Source organism: Camelus bactrianus, chromosome 21 (genome assembly GCF_048773025.1).
Source record: "Camelus bactrianus isolate YW-2024 breed Bactrian camel chromosome 21, ASM4877302v1, whole genome shotgun sequence".
Taxonomy (NCBI): domain Eukaryota; kingdom Metazoa; phylum Chordata; class Mammalia; order Artiodactyla; family Camelidae; genus Camelus; species Camelus bactrianus.
Genome location: NC_133559.1, coordinates 16,843,596 through 16,869,737, shown reverse-complemented (window position 1 = coordinate 16,869,737; position 26,142 = coordinate 16,843,596). Strand labels below are relative to the sequence as shown.

General features: G+C 35.7%; 1 protein-coding gene across 7 annotated transcripts in view; it reads right to left on the bottom strand.

The window, feature by feature from the left end:
* The window catches only part of DCAF6 (DDB1 and CUL4 associated factor 6), a 118,030-nt gene extending 92,445 nt beyond the window's left edge, over positions 1 to 25,585 (bottom strand). For 3 of the 7 annotated variants that reach the window (XM_074349765.1, XM_074349767.1, XM_074349769.1), the window contains exons 1-2: positions 25,211 to 25,582; positions 8,418 to 8,479 (exon numbers count right to left, since the gene is read on the bottom strand). In XM_074349765.1, coding sequence (XP_074205866.1) covers positions 8,418 to 8,479; positions 25,211 to 25,307 — 159 coding nt within the window. In that variant the 5' untranslated portion in view covers positions 25,308 to 25,582. Of the gene's footprint in view, positions 1 to 8,417; positions 8,480 to 25,210 lie in introns of all 7 variants that reach the window. The other 4 variants (XM_074349766.1, XM_074349768.1, XM_074349764.1 and 1 more) reach the window with 3 other exon arrangements.
* Positions 25,586 to 26,142: the final 557 nt, after the last annotated feature.

Genomic DNA, 26,142 nt, shown 5'->3' with positions numbered 1-26,142 from the left:
ATTCCCTCAGTATCCGTGAGGATTAATTCCAGGACCACTAGTGGATACCAAAATCTGAAGAATGACCACATCAGGTCTAAAGGAAAAAATATATATAGTAGCAGCAAACTGCAACATCCTACTTTAAACAATGGATATATTATTATCCATTGCTTATAATGAAATAAATAAGGAAACATTAGACTTGAACTACACTGTAGGTCAAATGAATTTAACAAATACACATGGAATATTCCGTCCAATGGCAGCAGAACAGACATTCTCAAGTGCACATGGAACATTCTCCCGAATAAATCATGTTAGACCACAAAACAAGTATCAGCAAACTTTAAAAGAATTAAATCATACCAAGTATCTTTTCTCAACACAGTGGTGTGAAAATAGAAATCAGCAGGAGGAAAACAGGAAATTTCACCAACATGTGGAAATTAAATAACACACTCCTGGACAACCAGAGAGTCAAAGAAAAAAAAATTTAAAAACATCTTGAGACAAGTGAAAGTGAAAACAAAATATATGGGATGCAGCAAAAGCAGGTATAAGTGGGAAGTTTATAGCAATAAATGCCTTATCAAGAAAAACAAAAATAGGAGTTGCGTATAGCTCAGTGGGTAGAGTACTTGCCTAGCATTCATGAGGTCCTGGGTTCAAGCCCCAGAACCGTCATTAAAACACATAAATAAACCTAACTACTGCCTCTTCCCCTCAAAAAAAATCTTTTTAAAGAAAACAAAGAAAGAAAGATCTCAAAAGAACAACACAACTTCACACATTAAGGAACTAAAAAAGAAAACCAAACTAAGCTCAAAGTTAGCAGAAGGAAGGAGATAAGAAAGAACTGAAATGACATAGAGAATAGGAAAACAACAGAAAAGATCAATGAAGCTAAGAGTTGGTTTGGGGGATTTTTTGAAAAGACAAACAAAACTGACAAACCTTTAGCTAGACTTAATAAGGAAAAAAGAAAAGACTCAAATTAAATTATAAGTGAAAGAGAAGACATTACAACTGATAGTAAAGAAATACAAAGAATCATAAGAGACTACTATGAACAATTATACACAACAAATTAGAAGAAATAGATAAAATTCCTAGAAACATAACCTACCAAGACTGAATCATGAAAAACAGAAAACTTGAATAGACCAATAACAGGTAGATATTGAATCAGTAATCAAAATCCCCCAACCACAATCAATTAATCAATCAAATAAAATACATAAATTATTAATATCAATCCTTCTCAAACTCTTTCAAAAAACTGAAGAGACAAGAACACTCCCAAACTCACTTTCTGAGGCAAGTTTTACTCTGATACCCAGGCTAGATAAGGATTCTACAAAAAAAAGAACTACAGCCCAACATTCCTGATGAATTCAGAGGCAAAAATTCTCAGCAAAATACTACCAAATCTAAATCAAAAGCACATTAAAAGGCTCATACATCATAACCAAGTGGGATTTAATTCCTGGGATGCAAGGATGGGTCAATATAAACAAATTAATAAATGTAATACACTACATTAACAGAATGAAAAATCATATGATCATTTCAATAGATCAGAAGTAGCTTTTGACAAAATTCAATTATCTTTCATGATAAAGATTCTCAACAAATTAGGTACAGAAGGAACACACTTCAATATAATAAAGGCTCATATGACAAACCCACAGCTGACATACTCAACAGTGAAAGATTGAAAGATTCTCCTCTAAGATCAGGAAAAAGACAAGGATGCCCACTCTCATCACTTTTATTCAACACAGTGCTATAAGTACCAGCCAGAAAAATCAGACAGGAAAAAGAAAGGCATCCAAATTGGAAATGAAGAAGTAAAACTGTCTACATTTGCAGATAACCCGATCTTATATACAGAAAATCCCAAAGACTCCAGCAAAAAAATTGTTAGCATTAATAAATGGATTCAGTAGTTTCAAGATATAAAATCAACAAACAAAAAACAGTCACACTTCTATACATTAACAATGAATTATCTGAGAAAGAAATAAAGAAAATAATTCCATTTACAATAGCATCAAAAACAATAAAATACTTAGGAATAAATTTAACCAAGGAGGTGTAAGATCTATGCACTGGAATCTATACAATAAAGATGAGAAACACTGAAGACACAAATAAATGGAAAGATATACATGTTCATGTATCAGAAGAGTTAATATTAAAATGGCCATACTACCCAAAAGCCACCTATAGATTCAAAGCAATCCCTATCAAAATTCCAGTAACATTTATCACAGAAAAAAGAAAAAAATCATAAAATATGCATGGAATCACAAAGACCCAAAACAGCCACATCAATCTTGAAAAAGAAAAACATAGCTGAAGGCATCAAATTTCTTTACTTCAAACTATACTACAAAGCTACGTTAATGAAAACAGTATGGTATTGGCTTAAAAAGAGACACCTAGATCAACGAAACAGAACAGAGAGCCTAGAAAATAACCCATGTATATATGGTCAATTAATTTACAACAAAGGAGCAGAGTCCTCAATGGGGGAAAGAACAGTCTCTTCAATAAACAGTGGGAAAACTGGAAGTTCACATGCAAAAGAAACAAAATTAATGCAAAATAGATTAATGTAAGACCTGAAGCAGTAAAACTCCTAGAAAAAACCATAGTAAAAAGCTCCTTGACCTTGACCTCAGCAATGATTTTTTGGACACAACGCCAAAAGCACAAGCAACAAAAGCAAAAATCAACAAGTGATACTACATCAAATGCAAAAGCTCTGTACAGCAAAAGAACAAAATTAAGAGGCAATCTATAAAGAGAAGAAAAATATATGCAAACCATATATTTGAAAAAGGGTTAATATCCAAAATATATAAGACACTCATACAATTCAAAAATAAAGAATTGAATAATCCGAATAAAAAATGGGCAAAGGACCTGAAGAGACATTTTTCCAAAGACATATAAATGGCCAAAAAGTACATGAAAAGGTGCTCAGTATCACTAATCATCAGGAAAATACAAATCAAAACCACAATAGGATATCATCTCATGTTTATCAGAATGGTTATTGTCAAAAATACAAGGTATAATGTTTGCTGGTAAGGATGTGGAGAAAAGTAACCCTTGTGCACTGTTGTTGGGAATGGAAATTAGTACAGTTAACTATGGGAAACATTATGAAAGGGTTCCTCAACAAATTTAAACTAGAACTACCATATGATCCAGCTATCCCATTCCTCGGTATGTATCTGAAGGAAATGAAATCCTATCTTGAAAAAGGTATCTGTAGCACTCCACGTTCACTGCCATCATTATTTACAACAGCCAAGACATGAAAAGAACCTACGTGTTTGTCAGTGGATGAACGAATAAAGAAAATGTGATATATTTACATACACACACAACGGAGCATTATTCAGCCATAAAAAAATGAAGGAAATCCAGCTATTTGAATAACATGGATGAACCCTAAGGGCCAGATAAAAAATGACAAACACTGTATGATATCACTTACACATGGGATCTAAAACTGCCCAACTGATAGAAACAAAGAGTAGATTGGTTGTTGCCAGAGGTTGGAAGATAGAAGAAACGAGATTTTGTTAAAAAAGTACAGACTTCCAGTTATAAGATGAGTAAATTCTGGCATCTAATGTACAGCATGGTGGTTACAGTTAACAGTGTGCTGTAAACTTGAAAGATGCTGAAAGAGTAAATCTTAAATGTTCTCAACACTATCACAGCAAAAAAATGGCAATTATGTGACGTGATAAATGTGTCAACTAATCTTACTGTGGCAATCATTTTGCAATACATATGTGTATTAAACAGTCACAATTTACACATTAAACTTAAACACTGATAAACGTAAATTATATCTTAACAAAGATAGGAAAAAATACAGAAGAATACCCATGAAACTAAAATAAGTGGTTATGTGTATCAGGGAGCAGAAAGAAATGAGGTACACAGGAAAAGGATTTATAGACAGGAAATTTATTATATAATTTATTTTTGTACCATGAGAAGGCATTACGTATTTAAGAACTTAAATGCAAAATAAAAATAAGATCAAAATTTTTTAAAAATCGTATGAAAGCAGAAAAGATATCTGTAAGCTTGTTTGAAAAGTTTACTTTCCACTCATCCTTAGGAAAATATTTAAGAATATAATCAGTAAAACCTGAAAGTAAATTCAAAAATGGGAAGACAGAAAATGCACAGCTTATAAAAACTTGAGAATACCATAAAGGCAATTGTGCATTATGAGAGATCCATGTGAAATCCATACTAGAAAATTCCTCTTTGGGTAGGGATAAAGATTTGGCCTTAGGTCCTTAAAGAAGAACATAAAACCTAACACATGCTTTGCCTCTTCAATAAACACTTCATAGGTACCAAATATGTGCTAGGCACTCCTCTTGACGCTGAAAGAAAATAAATTTATGAAGAGTATTTTTTGGGTCCAGAGTGCTGGGGTAGAGGGAGGCAGGTGTGCAGACTATGAACAAATAAGTAAATGTATATAACTATACACACTAGTGAGACGCACTATGGGAAGAAAACAAAAGAAAGAAAAAGATACTGATCAGGAATGGGGAGCTATCGGGGTGGACAGGGAAAGTGTCTCTGAAAGGTAACACTCAGAGCTAAATGAAATGAGGAGGTAAGTTCACAAGATGGGGGAAGAAAGTTCTAAGCAGAATACAAAGTATATGTCCGAGGTGTACTGGGCGTATTTAAAGGAACAGCAAAAAGGTGAGTGTGACTGAAACAAATATGTGTAACGGAGAACACAGTAAGGAGTGAAATGGAGCAGAAAGCTAGTGTCAAATCTGTAGGGCCTCAGAAGCAACAAAGCCTTTTTTCTTTACTGTAAGGAAGCTGGAAACCCACTAGAGAGTTCTGAGCAGCTGAGCGTGCTCATCTATAACACAGATGATATATTACATAATTTTCTTCATGAATTTTCTTTCTACCCTCTCCTTGTCGTGAAGGAAGAGTCTAACAAAAGCTAAGAAAAGTACCTATGTACAAATAAGACTTACTAACATTGTTTGCTGAATTTTCACTCTTAGAATTAATACATAGACAAATTTCGGAAGATAACAATGGCTACAGAATATGAGGTAAATGCAATCGATGCTGACAATATAAAAGCACATGCAGCTGAAAGAGGCGTGAAACAGAAAGAGACAAGACGGTGGAAGGGAGGGTGAAAGCATTAAATGTCACTATTTTACAAATGACGATTCAAGAAATACTGCCTACAAATGACAGAAAAACAAAAAGATCTTTGTGTTTTGAAGTTAAAGTGATAACTGAAGAGACTGAAAACAGTAACAAAATTTCTGAGAAGCCAAAAATCTTAGAAAGTTATATAAATTAGTTAAATCCTCTTCTATCATAGCAGGAAATCAGTAGACAATGTCCAAAACTGACAGTTCAAGAAAGACCAGTATATGAATATCACATAGAAATATGAAAAAAAAACCCCAGAAAATCTGAAATAAAGAACAATTAAAAGAAGGTGCTTAGGAAAATACGAAAGGAATAGGGAATGCAGGCCATGTCTGTTACTTTTTGTCATGATCCATTTTTAACCATGAACATATATTATTGTTATCCTTTTCCCTCAGGAATAGTTTAAGTTTTAAAATAAATAACATATACTTAAACTGTATTTACAGCATAATTGTAATTCCATAATGTGGACAGGAAAAAGGTAAGTTTGGGGGATAGGACTATAAACACTTTTTCCCTCTTTACTTGAGTTTTAAATGTTGGATTCCTTAAAGCTAAGGCCTAGATGCTCGTTTCACTTTACAGTTTCTTTCTGTGTGCTCTTTCTAGTCTCGTATTTTCAATTAGCAGCTGTAGCAGTGTTTTTCAAAGTATGATCCACGGGTCACCTAGATCAAAATCACCTGAAGTGTTTATTAGAATACAGATTTCATTGGCCTTCAACTGCAGAGATTTTTTTTTTTGTCTTGGTATCTTAATTTCTTTAAAAGAAAAAAAAAATGTTTAAAACTAGAGTTGAGATAACCTTCTTCTAATGAAACAGGGTACCCCAATGTAACAGGAATAATGTATCTTTATAAGTGTAAATGAATACACTTTGATTTTCAGTAATTACTAGCCTTGTCCATTGTCTCAAAAACCAGCCTAGCAAACACAACATTGTAAACCCATCATACTTTCATAAAAATAAAAAAAAAAAGCCTAGGAATCTCAGACCATAGGGCTTGTTTCATAAAAATGTTTCTCAATTCTTCTGCCTTTGTCAATCATACTCTAAATCTTACAATTTAAGGGGGGAAAAGGAGGAAATAATATAAAAGAACTAATATGACCTGATCGATATGCACAATCTAGGATCTGTGTGTTCAATGAATTAGTGGAATAATTAGGAGACTTAAGTAGAATAAAGTGAAATAAAGGAGACCAAGTAAGAGGACACTGCAGTAGCCCAGGCAAGCTTAAATTAGGTCACAGCACAAAGATAGAAGTGGATGGACTCCAGATGTATTCTGGAGGTCGAATTTATTAGTGAACAGACTGGATGAAGAAGTTGAGGGTAAGAGGGATATCAAACATGAAAATTTTCAGCTTATATAATAGACAGCTGGATGAATGATGTGCCATTTATTGAAATGTAGAAGGTTACAGATTTAGGGGAGAAAATCAAGTATTTGGTTAAGCCACCTGAATCCTGTGATCAATAACCAAAAGTAGGACAATCAAATACTGTGTGCCTCTTTTGGCTATAAAATATGAAGCACACAGTCTCACCTGTAAACATTCCTGCCACAGAAGTTGAATCTGAATCTAATCAAACCTCTAGAAGTAACTTCCACGAAAAGGAAACACAGAGGATATAGAACCAAGTTAAATGCCATCACAAGAAAATAAACCACTATCTACCATGTGGGACAATATAAAGGAAAACTGACTCAGTTTCTGTAACAAGTCAATGGCAGGGACAAAAAAGGGGAAGACTGCTCTAGATTAATTGAGATTTAAGAGGTACAGCAGTCAAGGTATGGACTTTGTTTGGATCCTCTTTTGAACAAACAGCTACAAAAAGACATTTTTAAAGAATGAGGGCAATTTGATTATGGACTGTGTCTTAGATGATACTAAAAATATACTGCCAATCTTGTTAAATTATACAATGACATTTTGATTACAAAAGAAAATGTCCACTGCTTTTAGGTTATACATAGGGGTGAAATGGTATCGTATCTGGGATTTGCTTTAAAATACCTCGGAAAGGAGGGGGAAAAGAAGGAAATTGAAATGGAAAAAGAAAATGTGCCAAAATCTTGATAATTGCTAAATCCAAGTGCTCAGTATATATAAAAAGCATGCTTGAAGTTTTCATAACAAAAATTAAAAAGAAAAAAGGTTCTATTTTGGCCCCTATTAAATTTGGGGTGCTATTTGACACACAACTGGGAATGTTAAAGTAGAGAGTTAGATATATGAATCTGGAGTTCTGGGAAGAAGTGGGAAGTTGGAAGGCATGGTGTTTTTGGCCATGGGACCAAACAGAATCACTCAGAAAAGTAAACAGAAAATAGGGGAGGAGGAGCCAGGACAGAGTGTTGGTATATCCAACATTTGAGGAGGAGCCAGCTGAGAGATGAATACCCAACGAGTCAGTGAGATAGAAAGAAAATCAAGAGTATGGCATTACCAAAAAACAAGAGAAAAAATATTTCAAAAAAGATGTGTTCAACCAATGTCTAAAGTTTCTGAGAAGTGATCCTACCTTTGGAGATAGGAGCACTAGTGACCTTCACAAAAGCAGTATCAGTAACGTGAAAGAGATGGAAGTCTTTTGATATCAGAAAACTCATCATTCTTTAGAAAAACTCCCATATACTTTCCTAAATTCAAAATATACTTTTATGTTTTAATGTAAAATTTTATTCCCCAATTTTATTATAGTTAGTCACAATCTCTTCTGGGAGTATTGGGGCATTTCCTCAAACATCTCCACGCTTAGTATTGAAGTCCTTCATAGTTAAAGACACATGCACCCCAATGTTCATAGCAGCACTATTTACAATAGCCAATACAAGGAAGCAACCTAAATATCCATCGACAGATGACAGGATAAAGAAGTTGTGATACATTTATACAATGGAATACTACTCAGCCATAAAAAAGAATGAAATAATGTGATTTGCAAATGTTAACCATTATATATAAAAATAGATAAACAAATTTCTTCTGTATAGCACAGGGAACTATATTCAATATCTTGTAATAACCTTTAGTAAAAAAGAATATAAAAACAAATACATATATGTATTATATATATATGCATGACTGGGGCATTATGCTGTATACCAGAAATTGACTCACTGTAACCAACTATACTTCAAATAAATAAAGTCTTCCATAGTTGAGAATTAACTGTTACTTACACAGCCATCATGCACATTCAGGGTTGCTTCAAGTTTTAATCTTTGGATAAATTCTCTTCTTCCTGTTTAAAAAGAAAGAATGAACTAATAAATCATACAAGTTATTGCTTAGGAAAGTGTAATATTTTAAGAGTTTAGGAATTGGCATGAGGTAGATTCAAGCTCTAATTTCAACACCTTCATTTACAAGCTGAGTGACAATGGGCAAATTAACCTTCTTAGCCCTGGTTTCCTCACTACAGTATCTACCTACCTCATGTGATTATTGTAAGGATTAAGTGATTCAAGAACAGAAAGGACTTAGCATAGTATCTGGACCACAGTAAACACTCATATGTTCCCTTCAATTTATCTATTCATTCAACAAATATATTGCATACTAACTGCATTCCAGGTGGTGTTCTAAGAGCTAGGCATACAATGATAAAACAAAACAGAAAAAGATCCCTGCCTCTAGGTTAATGAAAGACAATAAACAATATGTAACTGTGAAAGTGCTATATAGAAAGATAAAGCAAAGAGGAGGATAAGAGAAGACTGGAGGTGGGGGATAGAGTTTTCAATTTTAAACAGGGTGGCAAACAGTGTTTTTATAAGATGCCACCTATTTTTAAACACATCTCAATTTCAGAAATGTTAAAATATTTGAAAGTTCATTTCACAATGATGAAATTTGGCAGCAAAAAAATAAAATCAGCCTAAATGTCTATCAATAGCAGAAGTTACAATACTTCAAAAATAGAATAAATTCCTTCTTTGAAAAAGAGAAATGTTTCCCTTTAAGAAATGAATCATCTTTACCAAAAATGGAACAAAAAGCTTTGTTTATTCAGAAGCTGTAATGAAAGAAAGCTGAATATATGACAAAGAATGATAATTAGCTAAGTCATCAGGCTGATGAGATCTCAAAATTAAATGTGACTATGCTCTCTGTATACTGTCATAAGGGACAGATTTTTCTGTTCTGCATTCAAAGTGAAGACCAAGATATTCTTGAAATTGTTTCCTTTGTCCTTACTTATAACTGGTGAGAAGGCTAGATGAAGGATGAACATATGGTTTAAAGACTCTGTGTGTGTGTGTGTGTGTGTGTGTGTGTGTGTGTGTCAGGACTGGGGGTGGGGAGGTAAGTGCAGAAGAGTGGGGGCTCTATGGTTTCTAAACTTATTAGAATAAAACAACCTACAGAAATTCAGCAAAGCAGTTTCATGAACTAGGTTGTACTTATATAATTAACTTCTCAAATCCGGTTTTCAGTTTTAAAAAGATGCTAACTGTGGTAAATAGATAAAATGTTAAAAAAAAAAAAATCTTCCTGTTGGCTAACAGCAGGCTTGGTAATCCTACTGAGTTAGAAATTAAGAGTTAAGAAATAAAGTATTAAAATTAATAACGTGACAGATATTTAAATTCTTTAAAATGTTAAAAAAAAAAGTACTAAAAACTTTTTTTTCCAAATTTTTAAAATCTGGTTTTGAAAACATGGCTCTAGCCATTTCCATCTAAAGAAAATGGTGATGGGACACAAGAGGATAGAACACAAAGTGAGTTCTTCAAGCAAGAACTCATATATGAACTTGTACATAAAAGCATGCACTGAGACATGACAGACACGTTACAGCTCCTGAATGGTATTTCTGTATGTGACTTAGAAGATCAAAAAGATTGCATTGTCCACATGTCCCATAAAATGTGCTTATAGAACAAACTAGTGTAAACTTCCTCTACCCTTCTAGGAATTAAATGTACTACACCAAGAAATAGAAGCTGAAAGCTAGCATAAAAGAAGAACTGTAAGTTAAAAAAAAATTGATCCCTCTCAAATTAAAATAAAAATAAACTCATACCTATTATCAACAACTGTGAAGAATCTGGACTATTTCCAAGCTAACAAGTTACCTGCCACCATTTCATGGATGCTGGCAGAAGACACAAGACTCCCAAGTCAGAGGCAAAGGGTTTTTCTACAGAATAAGCTTCAGGTTCACACTGGTTCCCCTTGTCCCCCAGTTCCCATAGGGCAACACACAGGGGCCTGGGTGAATACTGCACAGGCAGAGGGTTTGAATCACAGCTGGGAAACCCTGAATTGAAGGAACCCAAATCTTTTATCAGGCAAACCTGCCTAACCTTTGTCCCAAAGGAAGACATTATTATTCTGGACAATAAATGAAGCTGCCCTCTGCTCCAGAGGGAGATACTACAGCTCTCAAGGTGCTTCCCTAAATAAATATCCTTGAAAAGATTGTCCAGAACAAAGCAGCCAGTGCCTCTGCTCACAAGATGTGAAGAAATGCAAAAGAGCCATAGAGAATTGTCTCCCAACAAGCACACACTTGTCATGGATGAATTTACCTATCATTGCAGCTTCCTACTCACATCTTCCTTGCAGCCTAAGCTGCCTCATATAATTCCATCTCTACTTTTACATTGTATTCTATATTAATAGATTGTTCAGTTGCGTGAAGAGGAACATTCTTTTGTTCAGCCAAATATCCTAAGTGCCCAGAACAGTGCCTAGAACGAAGTAGGTATCCAATACACATTTGCTGAATTAGTGAATAAATGAATAGGATCATAATATTGACTCTGTTCTTTAATACGTTTCCACTTAATAAAACAAGGTGAACATCTTTCACTGGCAATAGACGTACTGCTCATTTTTAATGACTTTTAACTTACTAAACATCTTTGTAACTTATTTATTTTCATTTTATTATTAGACTATGAGATGCTTGGAACAAGAAATGTTAGGTTTAAATATCTAACTTGGAAAATACTATACACATGCTGGGCAAAATTTAACCTTTTAGGGCCTCAGTTCCACATCTGTAAAAGCTTTATATTTGATGAGAATAACTTCACAGGTCTGTTGTCAGAAGTAAATGAATTAGCACGTGTAAAACTCATAGATGTGTCTGAGATACTATAGACACTTAATATTAGTTCTCTCTTTACGCATAGGTGGGATTGTTCAAGGTTAATGCTGTCTGAGAGAAAATGGTTTTTCTTAAATGACTTCATTATGGAGTTGTGGTAACTTCAGCTGGTTAAGAAAAAAGAATAAAGATAGTGATACAGAGAAAAAAGATGGAACAGCACTTTAATAGAATTTTTTACTTGACTTGACTCTACTGCCCCTGTGAGCTACTTCTTTTGAATGACAAACTTCTCAGTCATCTACATACACTGCCTTCTCTAGCTCACTGTCAGGTCTTCCTTTTCCTGCACTGTCTGTTTTACCCCTCCTATTGATTGGTTTTGTTCTCAGAAATTGTGGGGTATCAATAAATCCAATGGTCTCTTTCAAGACACATTTTTCATGACCTCATAGTATTATCTGTCACAGCTAACTTGTCTCCTTGAAATAATTTTTGTCTTTCATGACATTCTTACTAGATAACCAGGAGAACTAAAAATTATAGGGTGACAAACTCTGAGGAGACAGTACATAGGACTGTTTCACCTCTGACAAAGCACTGGACAAATAGGTGACTGCTACCAAAATGTACAAGAAGAAAACAGTAAAAACTCAAAGGAATGCTTAAAGGCCAATTGTAGGCGAGAGAGACAGTTTAGTATACTAATCTCTGGGATCCTATATTCAGTCACCAGCTCTTTTCCACTAGCTTCCTCCAAGCATTCATAAGAAACACTGAAAATGGCAGGAGGCCTGAGAGAGTATCTTATCTGTCTGGAAGGACTTGGGAAAAAACCTCCAGTCACTTTTCAGGTCTTTCTCTCTTAGGAAACAAAAGCTTTATGCCACTGGGGAAATCCTAGCTAAAAAGAGCCTCAGCAAAGGTCGACTGGCTTTAAGGGCGTCAGGAAATCCTCACATCTATTTCAGGCAAAGGCAACTGCCTTGAGGAAGTGAAAGAAGTACAAACTGCCTGTCCTTGGGGAAGGGTCTGGAATCCCCCTCCCATCCCTACCAAGAGCCTTACAATGAACAACAAGCAAGAAGTGTGATGGCTTTAAAATGTGTCAACATTGAACCACATTTCCCAGAATTTCTTCCATGTATGTTTTCTGTTACTTGAATCACCAGTCATTTTTACACAAGATTGGTGGGAGGGGGGTGGGGGTTGGTAGGCAACATACTAATTTTTATGCTGAGAAAGCAGATGCTTACGTTGCTTATATACATGGTTACTTGGCTGGCTCCCTTCGTTGGAATGGGTAGCAACTAGGCCTGTAACCGTCCTGCCTACCCAAGGATCCTCTTCTAGCTTCCTGTAATACTAGGTCAAATTGTGTTTAGGTCCATGACAAAGGCTGCCAGTTTCTCCTACAGAACATCTGCATCTATAAGGTTAGAGGCAGTGAGAACTGGCAGAGATTCTATGTTTTCATGGGTTCAAGCTTTTCTTTCCAACCCATAATTTATCATCATCCTTTCCCAACTGTCTGTCCTGAGGGTGTCAAGCCCCATCAAAGGACATGAAGAGAATAACTTTACAAAGACAGTTTAACGAGTTCCCGCAATTACATAAAATCAAACACACCAGTAACACATCTTTGTGTGTATGTATGTTTGTGTATTTCCTGGTTGTTCTGCTTCTCTGAGTAGACTCATTCATGATAAACACTTTCAGCAAACTAGGAACAGAAGGAAATTTCCTCAATCTGATAAAAAGTACCAATAAAAGACCTAAAACTTATACCATACTTGATGATGAAAGACTGAACACACTCCATTTAAAATCAGGAACAATACAATGATGTGCACTCTCACCACTGCATTAAACACAGTACTGGAAGTTTTAGCCAATGGGATAAAGTAAGAAAGAAAAAAAAAAGATATACAGATTACAAAGGAAGAAATAAAACAGTCCCAATACAAAGATGATATGATTTTCCATACAGAATATCTCCTAGAATTATACCCAAAAACCTCTGAGAAAGTGAGTTCAGCAAGGTCGCAGGATATAAAATCAACACAAAAAATCGCACTGTTACATACTAACAATGAACATGTAGAAGTTGAACTTAAACACATCCATCTATAACAGCTCAAAAGAAAACAAAATATTTAGACACAAATATAACAAAACATGTTTAGGACTTGCATCCTGATAATTACAAAATGCTGATAAAAGAAACTAAAGAACTAAATAAATGGAGTGATCTATCATGCTTATGGATCAGAAGACTCAACAATGCAAAGATGTCAGTTCTTCCCAAACCCGTGTGTACGTCCAACTCAATTCCTATCAAAATCCCAGCAAGGTATTTTGGAGATACGGACAAGCTTACTCTTTAAAATTCATATAAAAAGGCAAAAGACCTAGAAGAGCTAAAACTATTCTGAAAAAGAATGAGGGGGGCAGTCACTCAATCTGATGTAAAAACTTACTATGTACCTACAATAAGCAAAACAGTATGGTATTTACAGAGGGATAGATACACAAATCAGTGAAAGAGAATAGAGAACACTCAATCAGATACACACAAACATGCCCAACTGATATTTAATAAAGGTGGAAAGGCAATTCAATGGGGCAAATACAGTTTTTTAAACAAATGTTGCTAGAGAAAGTGGACATCCATAAGCAGAAAAAAGAACTTCAAACTAAATCATATACGTCACGCAAAAATTAACACAAAATGGACCCTGGACTTAAATGTAAAACTATAAAACTTTAGGGAGAAAAAAAAAACATCGGAGATAATCTTCAGGACCTAGGGACAGGTTAAGACTATTTAGACATGACATCAAAAGCATAATTCATGAAAGAAATAACTTAGTAAATTGAACCTCACCAAAGTTAAATTTACTCTGCAAAAGACTGTGAAGACAAGAAAAAGACAAACTACAGACTGGGAAAAGGTACCTGCAAACTGTATATCTGACAAAGGACCAGTATTTTAACTATACAAACAAGTCTCAAAACACAATAGTGAAAAATAATAATAACCCAAATAGCAAATGAGCAGGAGACACAAAAAGACACATCACTGAAAATACAAAACATGGCAGAAACCCTCCAAACACCTACAGCCAGCAGCAATGGGACCCAGCCCTACCTGCTAGCAGGCCAGCAACAGCCTGGGACTCCTGTGCCATACAGCCAGCCACACAAGGACCCAGCCCCCAAAATAAGCAGCTAGAAGCCTCTGCACTTTGCAGGGCCTGGCGGACACCTGGCATGGAAGCCAGCCCACCTATTGGCATGCCATAGTAGTCAGTCCCACTACAACAGAAGGACCCATACAGCCCACATGGGGGCACCGCTAGATCACAGGAGTGTGCTTTTCAGCCTGTAAGATATCTCCTACATTAGCCACTTCTCCAAGATTAGGAAATATTAGAAACCTATCCAATACATAAACACATAATTAGGCAAAATGAGGAAACAGAGGAATACGTTCCAATGGAAGGAACAAAATAAAACCCCAGAAGAAAAACTAAGTGAATTGGAGTTAAGCAGTCTACCTGATAAAGAGTTCAAGGTAATGACCACAAAGATGCTCAACAAAGTCTGGTGAAGAATGGATGAACACATGAGAAGCTTACCAAAGAGTTAGAAAATACAAAGAAGAACCAGAGCTGAAGAACACAAAATCTGAAATAAAAAATACACTAGAAGGAATCAACAGTAATTATGAGACTAGAAATCAACTATTTTAAAAAAAAACTGCAAAAACCACAAACACATGGAGGCTAAATATGCTACTAAATAACCAATGGACCACTGAAGAAATCAAAGACAAAATCAAAATAAAAAAATAATCAAATGAAAATGGAAACACAATGATCCAAAATCTGAAGAACTCAATAAAAGCAGTTTTAAGAGGGAAGTATAATGATACAAGTCTAGCTTAGGAAACAAGAAAAATTTTAATCAACCTAACCTTACATCTAAAGCCACAAGAATAAGAACAAACAAGACCCACCCACACACACAAAAAATAATAATAATAAAGATAAGAGCAAAATAAATGAAATAAGGCTAAAAAATAGAACAGATCAATAAAACTAAGAGCTGGTTCTTTGAAAAGACTAAAATAAATTTGATAAACTTGTAGCTGCACACATCAAGAAAAAGAACTCAAATCAATAAAATCAGAAATGAAAAAGGAGAAATATAAAGAATCATAAGAGATTACTATAAACAATTACATGCCAATAAAATGGACAACCTTAAAGAAACAGACAAATTTCTAGAAATGTCCAATCTCCCAAGACTGAATCAGGAAGAAACAGAAACCATTAACAGACCAATTATCAGTAGAGGAAATGAGTCAGTAACCAAAAATCTAAGAACAAACAAAAGTCTAGGACCAGACAGCTTCACAGATAAATTCTACCATTTACAGAAGACCTAATACCTATCCTTTTCAAATGATTCGAAAAAAATGAAGAGAATGGAAGGACTTCTAAACTCATGTTATGAAGCCAGCATCACTCTGATACCAAAACCAGACAAAGACACCACAAGAGAAAATTTCAGGCCAATATCACTGATGAACACACAAGTAAAAATCCTCAACAAAATATTATCAAGCCAAATTCAACAATACAGTGTAAGTTTCATATACCATGATCAAACAGGATTTATCCCAGGGATGCAAGGATGGTTCAGTATCTGCAATTCAATCAGTGTGATACACCACATTAACACACTGAAGACTAAAAATCATATGATCATCTCCATAGATGCATAAAAAGCTTTTGACAAAATATCCATTTATGATAAAAACTCAACAAACTGGGTATAAAGGAACATATTTCAACATAATAAAGGACCACTTTATTGACAGGCCCACAGCTAACACCATACTCAACAGTGAGATGCTAAAAGCATTTCCCCCCTAAGATCAGGAAAAAGACAAGGACGCCCACCCTCAACACTTTTATTTGACATAATATTGGAAGTCCCAGCCATAGCAATCAGACAAGAAAAAGAAATAAAAGGAAACTAAATTGGAAAGGAGAAGTCAAATCGTCACTGTTTGTAGGTGACATACTATATATAGAAAATCCTAAAGATACCACCAAAAACTATCAGAATAAATGAATTCTGTAAAGTTACAGGATAAAAAATTAATATATAGAAATCTGTTGTTTCTATACACTAACAATGAACTACCAGAAAGAGAAATTAAGAAAACTATCTTATTTACAATTGTATCAAAAAGAATAAAATACTTAGGAATAAATCTAACCAAGGAGGCAAGAGACTCGGAAAACTATAAAACATTGATAAAAAGAACTGTAGATGACACAATTGGAAAGATATATTGTATTCATGGATTGGATGAATTAATATTATTAAAATGACCATACTACTCAAGGCAACCTACAGATTCAATGCAATCCCTATCAAAATACCAATGGCATTTTTCACAGAACTAGAATAACTCTAAAATCTATATGGAAACACAAAATACCCAAATAACCAAAACAAGCCTTAGTAAGAACAAAGCTGGAGGTATCACATGCACCAATTTCAAACTATACTACATAGTGAAAGTAATCAAACAGTAAGTTTTTTTACCAGCATAAAAACAGACCCACAGATCTGTAGAACAAAATAGAAAACACAGAAATGAACCAACAGGTATATGGTCAGTTAATCTATTACAAAGCAGGCAAGAATAGCCTCTGAGGAAAAAATAGCCTCTGCAATAAGTGGTGCTGGGAAAATAAACAGCTACATGCAAAAGTATCAAACTGAACAAAGTTTCTCACACCATACACAAAAACTCAAAATGAATTATAGACTTAGATGTAAGACCTGAAACCATAAAACTTCTAGAAGAAAACATAGGCAGTATGCTCTTAGACATCAGTCTTAGTAATTCTGGGGGGGGTATGTCTCCTCAACAAGGAAAACAAAAGCAAAAATAAACGAATGGGACTATATCAAACTAGAAAGCTTTTGCAAAGCAAAGGAAACTATCAAGAAGAGGAAAAGGCTACCAACTGAATGGGAGATTTTTGCCAACAATATACCTGATAAGAGGTTAATATCCAAAATATACAAAGAACTCATGTAACTCCACATAAAAAAAATATGATTAAAAACCAGGCAAAAGACTTGAATAGACACTTTTCCAAGGAAGACAAACAGATGGCCCACACATACATGAAGAGATGCTCAATGTTACTAAACATCAGGGTAATACAAATCAAATGAGATATTACTTCACACCTGTCAGAATAGCTATTATAAAAAAAGACAACAAATAAAAAGTGTGGGTAAGGAGGGAAGGGTATAGACCAAGTGATAGAGTGCACGCTTAGCGTGCATGAGGTCCTAGGTTCAATCCCCAATACCTCCTCTAAAAATAAATAAGTAAATAAACCTAATTACCTCCCACAACCAAAAAAACTTTAAAAAATAAATAAACATAAAAAGAAAGTTTTTTTTAAGTGTCGGTGAGGATGTGGTGGTAATGCAAATTGGGGCAGCCACTGTGGAAAACAGTATGGAGATTCCTCAAAAAACTAAAAAGAAATCTATCATACTAACCAGCAGTTCTACTTCTGAGTATTTTCCCAAAGAAAATAAAACCACTAATTCAAAATGATACATGCACCTCTATGTTCATTGCAGCATTCTTTACAGTAGTTAAGAAATGGAAGCAATCTAACTGTCCATCAACAGATGAATGGATAAAACAGAGATGGCATAGGGAGACTTCCAATTACAAAATAAGTGAATCACATCAATGAAATATACAGCATGGGACAGAGACAATAATAACCTTGTACGGTGACAGACAGTAACAGACTTATTGTGATGATTATTTTGTAATGTATAGAAATATCAAATCACTGTGTTGAACACCTGAAACTAACACAGTGTTGTAGGTCCAGTAAATACATCAATTAAAAATTGATACTTCAATTTAAAATACTTCAATTACATTTAAAAAAGGAAAAATATAAAACAGTTAAAAAAAACACCCATAAAAAGATGCTCAACATTAGCCATTAGGAAAATTAATAATTTTAAACCATGAATCATTACTATATACTTTCTAGAAATACTAAAATAAAAAACAGTGGTGACACCAAGTAGTGGTGATGATGCAGAGAAACTGGATTACTCACACATGGGTGATGGGAACATAAAACGGTTCAGCCATACTACAAAAAAGTACGGCAGCTTCTTACAAAAGTAAACAATGTGCTTATCATACATCACAGTAACTACAATTCTTGGACATTTATTCCAGAGATGAAAATTTATGTTCATACAAAAACCTGTATATGGATGTTCATAACAATTCTAGACTTAACAGTCAAAAACTGTAAATAATACAATTATCTGTCAACAAGTGAACAGTTAGTCATATACCCATATCTCAAATTAAAAGGTAAGGTACCAAACAAAACAAAATCTTCCTACAAAGAAAACCTGAAGTTCATATGGCTTTAATGATGAAACCTATCAAACATTCAAGGAAAAGATCATTTCAATTCTACATAAACTCTTCAGAAAAAGAGAAGAACATATCCAACTCATTTATGAGGCCAGCATTATCCTGATACCAAAAACAGGCAAAAATATAACAAGAAAACTATAGGCTAATATCCTTAATGAACAAAAATACAAAATTCTTAAAAAAAAGTGAAGCCAGCAATATATAAAGTATAATTTAGCACAGGAATTGAATCAACATCTAAAAATCAATCTATATGTTAATATATCATATAATCAATGAAAGAGAAATCAGTCAACTCAACAGATGCAGAAAAAAAACCTTGACAAAATTTAAAAGCTAGTCATGATAAACACTCTCAGCAATTTAAGAACAGAAAGGGATTTCTTCAAAGGCTATTTATAAAAACCTACAATCAACAACACATTTAACAGTAAAAGGCTGAATGTTTTCCAGGATCAGGAATGAGGCAACAATGTTCACTCTTACTCCTTTTTTTCAAGATTCTACTGGAATCCTGACCAGTGCCATTAAGCAAGAAAATGGAAAATGGAGGAAAAAATCACATGGGTAAAAAAATAAAAAATAACAGTGTCTTAATATGCAGTGATACAGTCATCTACATAAAATCCCAAAAAATCTGCAAAAAAGAAATGCTTATAAGAACTAATGAGTAGACTGAGTAAATGTTGCAGGATGTAAGGCCAATTAAAAACAACTGTATTTGTACATACACATAATGAACAATTTGATATTACTTATAAACATAAAATAATACTATCTAAAATAATATTTAAAACTTAATAGAATTTTATTTTTTAACATATTAAATATATGGGGAAAATAACAAAATATTTATATTTGTACACAGAAAAATATAAAACACTGCTGAGAGAAATGAAAGAGTATCAAAAAAAAAAAAAAATGAAGAGAAAAGCCACCAACATGAATTGGCAGATTCAATACTGTAAAGACTACAGTTTTCCCTGAAACAATGTATAGATTCAACACCATACCAAGCAAAGCCACAGGTTTTTTGGTAGAAACTGACAAGCTAATTTTGGAATTTAAAAAATGAAAATGACCTAGAATAGCCAAAATAATTTTGGGAAAAAAAAAAAAAAAAGAACCAAGTTCAAAATATCACACTAGTTGATTTCAATATTCACTATAAAGACCTGAAGTACTGGCATAAAGACCCACAGAGATTATCAGAACTTGGTAGAAACTTATCACATATAACTGATTTTAAACAAAGGGGAAAGGACAGACTTTTCACAAATGATGCTGGATCAACTACATTCATATGAAAAGAAATGAAACTTGACCCTTACCTCACAGCATTTATTACATTTAATTCACAACTTTTCACAGGCCTAAATGTAAGAGTTAAAAATAGAAAACTTCTACAAAAAAAGCGAAGTATAAATCTCTATGACCTTGAATTAGGTAAAGATTCTTAAATAGGACACAAGAAGCATGAACTATAAGACATTGTTAAGGAAAAGACAAGACACAAACTGGAAGAAAATATTTGCAAAATACCTATCTGATTAAAGACTTCTATCAAGAATATATAAAAAATCCTCTCAGTATTAAGGTAAATCTGAACATTTAACCAAATTATATGGATGGCAAATAAGCCATGAAAATATACTCAACATCACTAATAATGAGGATTAAACTGAATGCAAAAAAATAATAATGATATCATTATACCTATATGTCTACTAGAAAGGCTAAAATTAGGAAGACTCATAATGCCAAGTGCTGATGAGAATGTGAAACAACTGGAACTCTGAAACTGCTGATCAGAACGCAGTATGGTATAATGACTTTGGAAAAGTCTGGCAGTTTCTTATGAAGTTAAACAGACTTACCATACAACTCAGCAATCCCATTGTAGGTATTACACATGTAATCATGAAATGAGAATTTTAAAGTCCTATCCTCGTTATTTTTCCCAAAGTATAAACCAAAAGTTTCATTATTTACATCTTCTTTCTTAGCCATCACAATATCACACACACACACACACACACACACACACACACACACACACACACACACACACACACACGAAAGTTTTTAATCTTCTGCAAGTACTTGGGGAACCCACCCCACCATCTAAAACTGCTTTGCAAACCTCAAGTCAACACTCAGTGGATATTCTACTGGGTCAACACCAACATTTTTAACAACATGATATGGAACAGAAAATAGAATGCACCACCCCTAGTAACGCTAAATACCATTTGGGGAATCTTTTAGTTTTGTGTGTGTACCACAAGTTGCCATTCATGTAAATGTATTTTTACTGTGGCTCATGGTCAAAACACTTGAAAAACACTGACCTGTAATATAAATCCTATGCTACCAGAAGCTCCTCTTTTAAGCACTTTCATCCTATACCAGGAAGGAATGAAATAAATCCACAGTAGAGCTGTTCAATTGTCTGCAGTTGTTACAATTGATAATATGACTTTGGTGGTCTTATCTTCAGGAATTGTCCACATGTTCTATTACATATATTTGTCATATTTGACTGTCATTATTCACTATTAAAATCAGACATTTTTCAGCTTTCATTGAGATTTTAAGACTAAAGAAACAAAACACAAATATTTCACTAACTTTTCCCTAGTAGCTAAAAAGGAGGCAAAAGTCAAAATTTACCGACCCTCATAAAATACATCTTGGCAACACCTTATGAAGAATTTCATAAGTCTGAATGTTCAGGATATGCTAAAGACTAATCTAAATGCAAAATTATCCATTTCAATAGATACTGAGACTCTAAACATATTCAAAGAACATAGACTTCCTAATCCCCTTACAAAAAGAGATTTCAATCTCCACTATAAAGTTGTCACTGGCTTAGTGGTATAGCCTGAAAGTTCCTGTTTCCGCCCCCTCCCCCAACAGATTCCTATTGAAACCCTAACTCCCAAGGTAATAGTATTAGGAGGTGGAATCTTTGGGAGGTGATTAGGCTCGGATTAGTGCCCTTATAAAAGAGACCCCAGAGAATTAGCTTAACCCTTCTGCATGTGAGGTTACAGTGAAAAAAGATGACTATGAACCAGGAAGCAGGCTCTCACCAGACTCAGAACCTCACCACATAAGCACTCTTATCTCAGCCTCCCAGCCCCCAAAGCTGAAAAATAAATTTGTTGTTTATAAGCCACCCATTTTGTTATAGCATCCCAAGCCAAGACACTGCCTAATCATAATTTAAACACTTTATATTAAACATATTATACATTATAGCAAACAATCCCCTTGAAAATTTCCCTTAAATTGCTTTTTTTGTTGTTTTAACTGTCTTTTAACTTAGAAAGGTTAGAAAGTGTAAATTCAAATTGTAGGTAAGTCGGTCTAAAATGGGACAGATAGGAATAGAAAGAAGAAATGTACAGAAATGGTATTTTCTCTTATAAGAAATGTTTATCTCCATAAAACTGTAATGAAATATGCGTGGTTAATAAATTATTATAACAATGACTGAATTTCAAAAGCACTACTCCATAGCTAGTGTACAGTATCTTGAGGAACTCTGAAACATTTAAACCTACAGGTGTCTCTGACTCTGGACTTTGTGACAATTACTCTTTAAAAAAACAAATCCTCCAATGAAATTTAGATCAGGCTCATGAAGATTACAATCCCTGGCCTAGCCGCTGAATCCATGCTAGATAAAACAACCCTATTGGTTCAGGTGAATTTTGTGAATTTGGGGGCTAAAAGTAAACATACACATATTTTTCTTCTAAATAACATATAACAAATTACTTATCTTCATTCCAACAACATAAAAGGATGTTTTGTGAACTGTAATTTTCCTTGATGGGAGAAAAGAGATAACCCAATTTAAATAAAATCACCTGTAAAGCTTGACTACTCTTGGAAAGAGATGCCATGGTTACATAATTTGAAATGCACATGTTAGAAGAAAAATGTCAATTCCTTCTAACCCAATTTTACTATTATTTAAAAGTAATTCCTCATTAGAAATACAAATAATGGAAATAGATTAGAAAAATACTGTAAACAATCAAAATGTTTAAATTTTGCAGTCTCCAAAAAAAGGAATCTACTTACCTATTAAAACTTTTGCACTTTTCTAAAAGGTTTATAAGAGTACTTCAAAATACCATTTTTTAAAATCTCATTAATTCAGGCACTGCTAATATGGATTTTGCTGTTTCCTGAATGTTAAGCCAAGATTACCACTGAAGTATGGCACAGTTGGATAAACGAAAGGTGTAAAGAAGGTCTCCTACGACCAAGAAATTATTTCACAAGCTATTTTCAAATACTTACAACACCACTTTTAAAGGAAGTTGTTCCAAGAATGTGCTAATTATAAAGTATATATTATTAGCACATTTAAAATATTATTTAAGATAAGGAATTCCCTGTATGAATATACATTTATTTGAAATATATTTAAACATAATTTTGGCTTTCTGCTAAAGACAATGGACTTTACTCTTTAATTCCCTCTACTCAACACACAAACATCACTTCCATTAGGGAGTTAGAAGAGGAAGGGAAAAAGAAAATGTTTGGTTTTATTATACTTCGACCCTATCATAGATACAGCTAAATTAACTGAACCAGAAGGAAACATTCATATATAACCCTACATATAAGTACTACTTATTTAAATGCTCCAACTGATTGAGATAAAAGACCAAATAAAAATTCATTCATGCAGAACACAGTATTATAGTTTGCTTTATTAAGCTAAAATTAATTTCTTTCTCATCAAGTAAATATTCAAAGAAATACTCCTCATCTTTTTAGGTTAACGGTTTAAAAGAACACTGTCTATTGAAATTTAATTTTTAACTGATTAATCATCACTCTAGGTACCTATCCTAGAACAATGCACAAAAAACATAGACAAGGATGTTCACTGTAATGCTGTCAGTAACAGCAAACCACCAGGAAAAAAAGGAGGGGGGGAGAGGTTGAGTCGATTATGATACCTTTTTACTGTTTAACACTATGCAATAGTTTAAAAGACTGACTAGATCTATTTTTACTGCCAAAGAAAGATCTCCAAGATATAAGGCAAAAAAAACCACGTTGCCAAAACGATGTTTACAATATGATACCATATACATAGATCACACACATACACAGCCCTACAGCATTTCTATGTGTGCATATGTGATTATAAGAATTCAAAGAAAAAGTTCTGGAGGAATATTTCGTAAACAGGTTAACACTGTTACCTCTCTAAGGGTGTGTACGTGAAATTGAATGGGAGGAATCACAAGGATTTTTGCTTCATTATTTTTTTACAAGGAGAATGTCACTGAGACACCAAAAAACAAGAGTAAAGGGGAAAAAATGCTAATTTCTCTCAAATAATTCACACACCAGAACTGGTAGGTGTAACCAGACTTCATTTTTATTGATTTTAAGTCAAAACCAAATGACATTAACAAATATTTAGCAAAAAGTGACAAAACTGGAAAGAAAAAAAAAACTTATGACGTCTTATCTTCAAAGTTGAAAGAAAAAAAAAAAGAATAAAGAGTAATGAAAAGACAAAGAAACAAACAAAAATCCTTAGGAAATCTATCCACTTTAAGATACTGGCTCAGGCGTGACCCAGAATCCTCACAAATCCACTTTATCCAAAACGAAAAAAGTGGAATACTGTTCCCTCAAGTACCGAAGGTTGTTTTTAGAAAGCTTAACTAAGAAACAGTAAATGCCAAGTGCGTTTCACAGGGGTAGGAATGGGAACGTGAAACCCTACACCTCCTTAAAGCGGTCAAAACGACTGAACAGCAGAGTCCAACTGGGAGAGCGCGCGGGGGTGGGGAGAGCTCAGCTATCACTCCGAGGCTCTGGCTCGGAGCCGCAGAACAGTTTACACCGAGTCTGTTGGGAGCATGAAGTCCCCGAGGGTGGTCAACGCGTCGCCGCCGCCGCCTAAACCCTTGGGGGACTTAAGAGGAGGGGCAGTCAACACAAACTTAGGTCCTTCGCCTGAGCGGGGAGAGCGTCGAAGAGCGAAAGCGCCAACTTTTGCTCCAAACGCGGCAGCTCCGGGAGGATCGACAAGTCTCTGCCTGAGTCCCACTCCAAAAGCGACCCCAAAACCTTTCCTGGCCAGTACCGACCGCCCCCGGTCCGGCCCCCCGAGGAAACCCCATCAAGGGCGGCGGCTGGCAGGCGGGCAGCAGGCAAACAGGGTTTTGGCCGTGGGAGGACACGGGGGCGGGGTCCGTCGGCCGAGGTCTACCCAGCACCCCAGAGTCTCCTGGGCGCCCCTCTCCGGGCGCTGTCCCACCATCAACAGCCCCCTCGGCGTGGCCCCCTCCCCCACCTCTGGGCGGCGACCTCAGCGCCTCCGCCCCGGGGCCCCCGCTCACCCAGGTAGCGGCTCCGCAGCCGGGACGGGTCCTCCAGCCCGAGGGACCTTTTCCTCACGTCCCACAACAGGTGTGGGCAGGAGCCACCCCGAGACATGGCTCTGCCGGGCCGGGGGAGAAGGGGAGACCACCGCGTGGGGGAGGGGAGAAGGGGGAGGGAACACGCGAATCAACACCCGAGCCGCACCGGCACCATCCGCGCGCTGGGCCTCGCAGGCGCAGCCAGTTAGATGGCGGCGGCGGCGGCGGCGGCAGCGCCTTCGCCCCCGAAGCCCGGCCGCACCCGGGCCGGAGCTCGCTTCATACTCTCCTCCTCAGACTACCCAGAACATCCAGTTATCAGCAACAGTCCCCTCCCTCGGCCCCCCTCCAACAGGAGGAGGCGGAGGTGGCCTCGACTCCTCCCTCTCCTCGTTCTCGACACCCTCCCTTCCAAGCCTATCTCGCGAGAAGACGACCACCCTGGGGCCTGAAGCCGCTGTGCGCCATGGCTGCCCTTACCCTGGAAAAGTGAGTTCGGACCAGTCTAGCCAAATCCTTAATATTCTATGGATAAATGAGGATTAGAAAAAGAAGCTGCTAAGATCGGAAGTCTCTGGCTCACGAGTCTCATTCCAAAGGAAGCAAGATAGTTATGCGACGTCATCTTTAGTCGGGAAACGGAAGGCCCGAAAAGCCCATTTTAACTAGGGGCCTCCTTAATCAAAGTGAAATGGGATTAGAGCCGGTGCCGCTTCACTTTCCCTTCTTCAATATGGCCTCCAGGGCAGGAAAGAGAAATTGGAGGCTTGCGCTGGACCCCGCCCGCGCCCCTGGGCGGGCCAATCACCGTGGGCAGCTCCGGTTGCGCAAGCGCACTGCCGAGAGGACGCTGGGTAGATTTGGTGAGGCAATCCTTTTGGCACCTGTTTCCATGACTCCTCCTCCGTCTC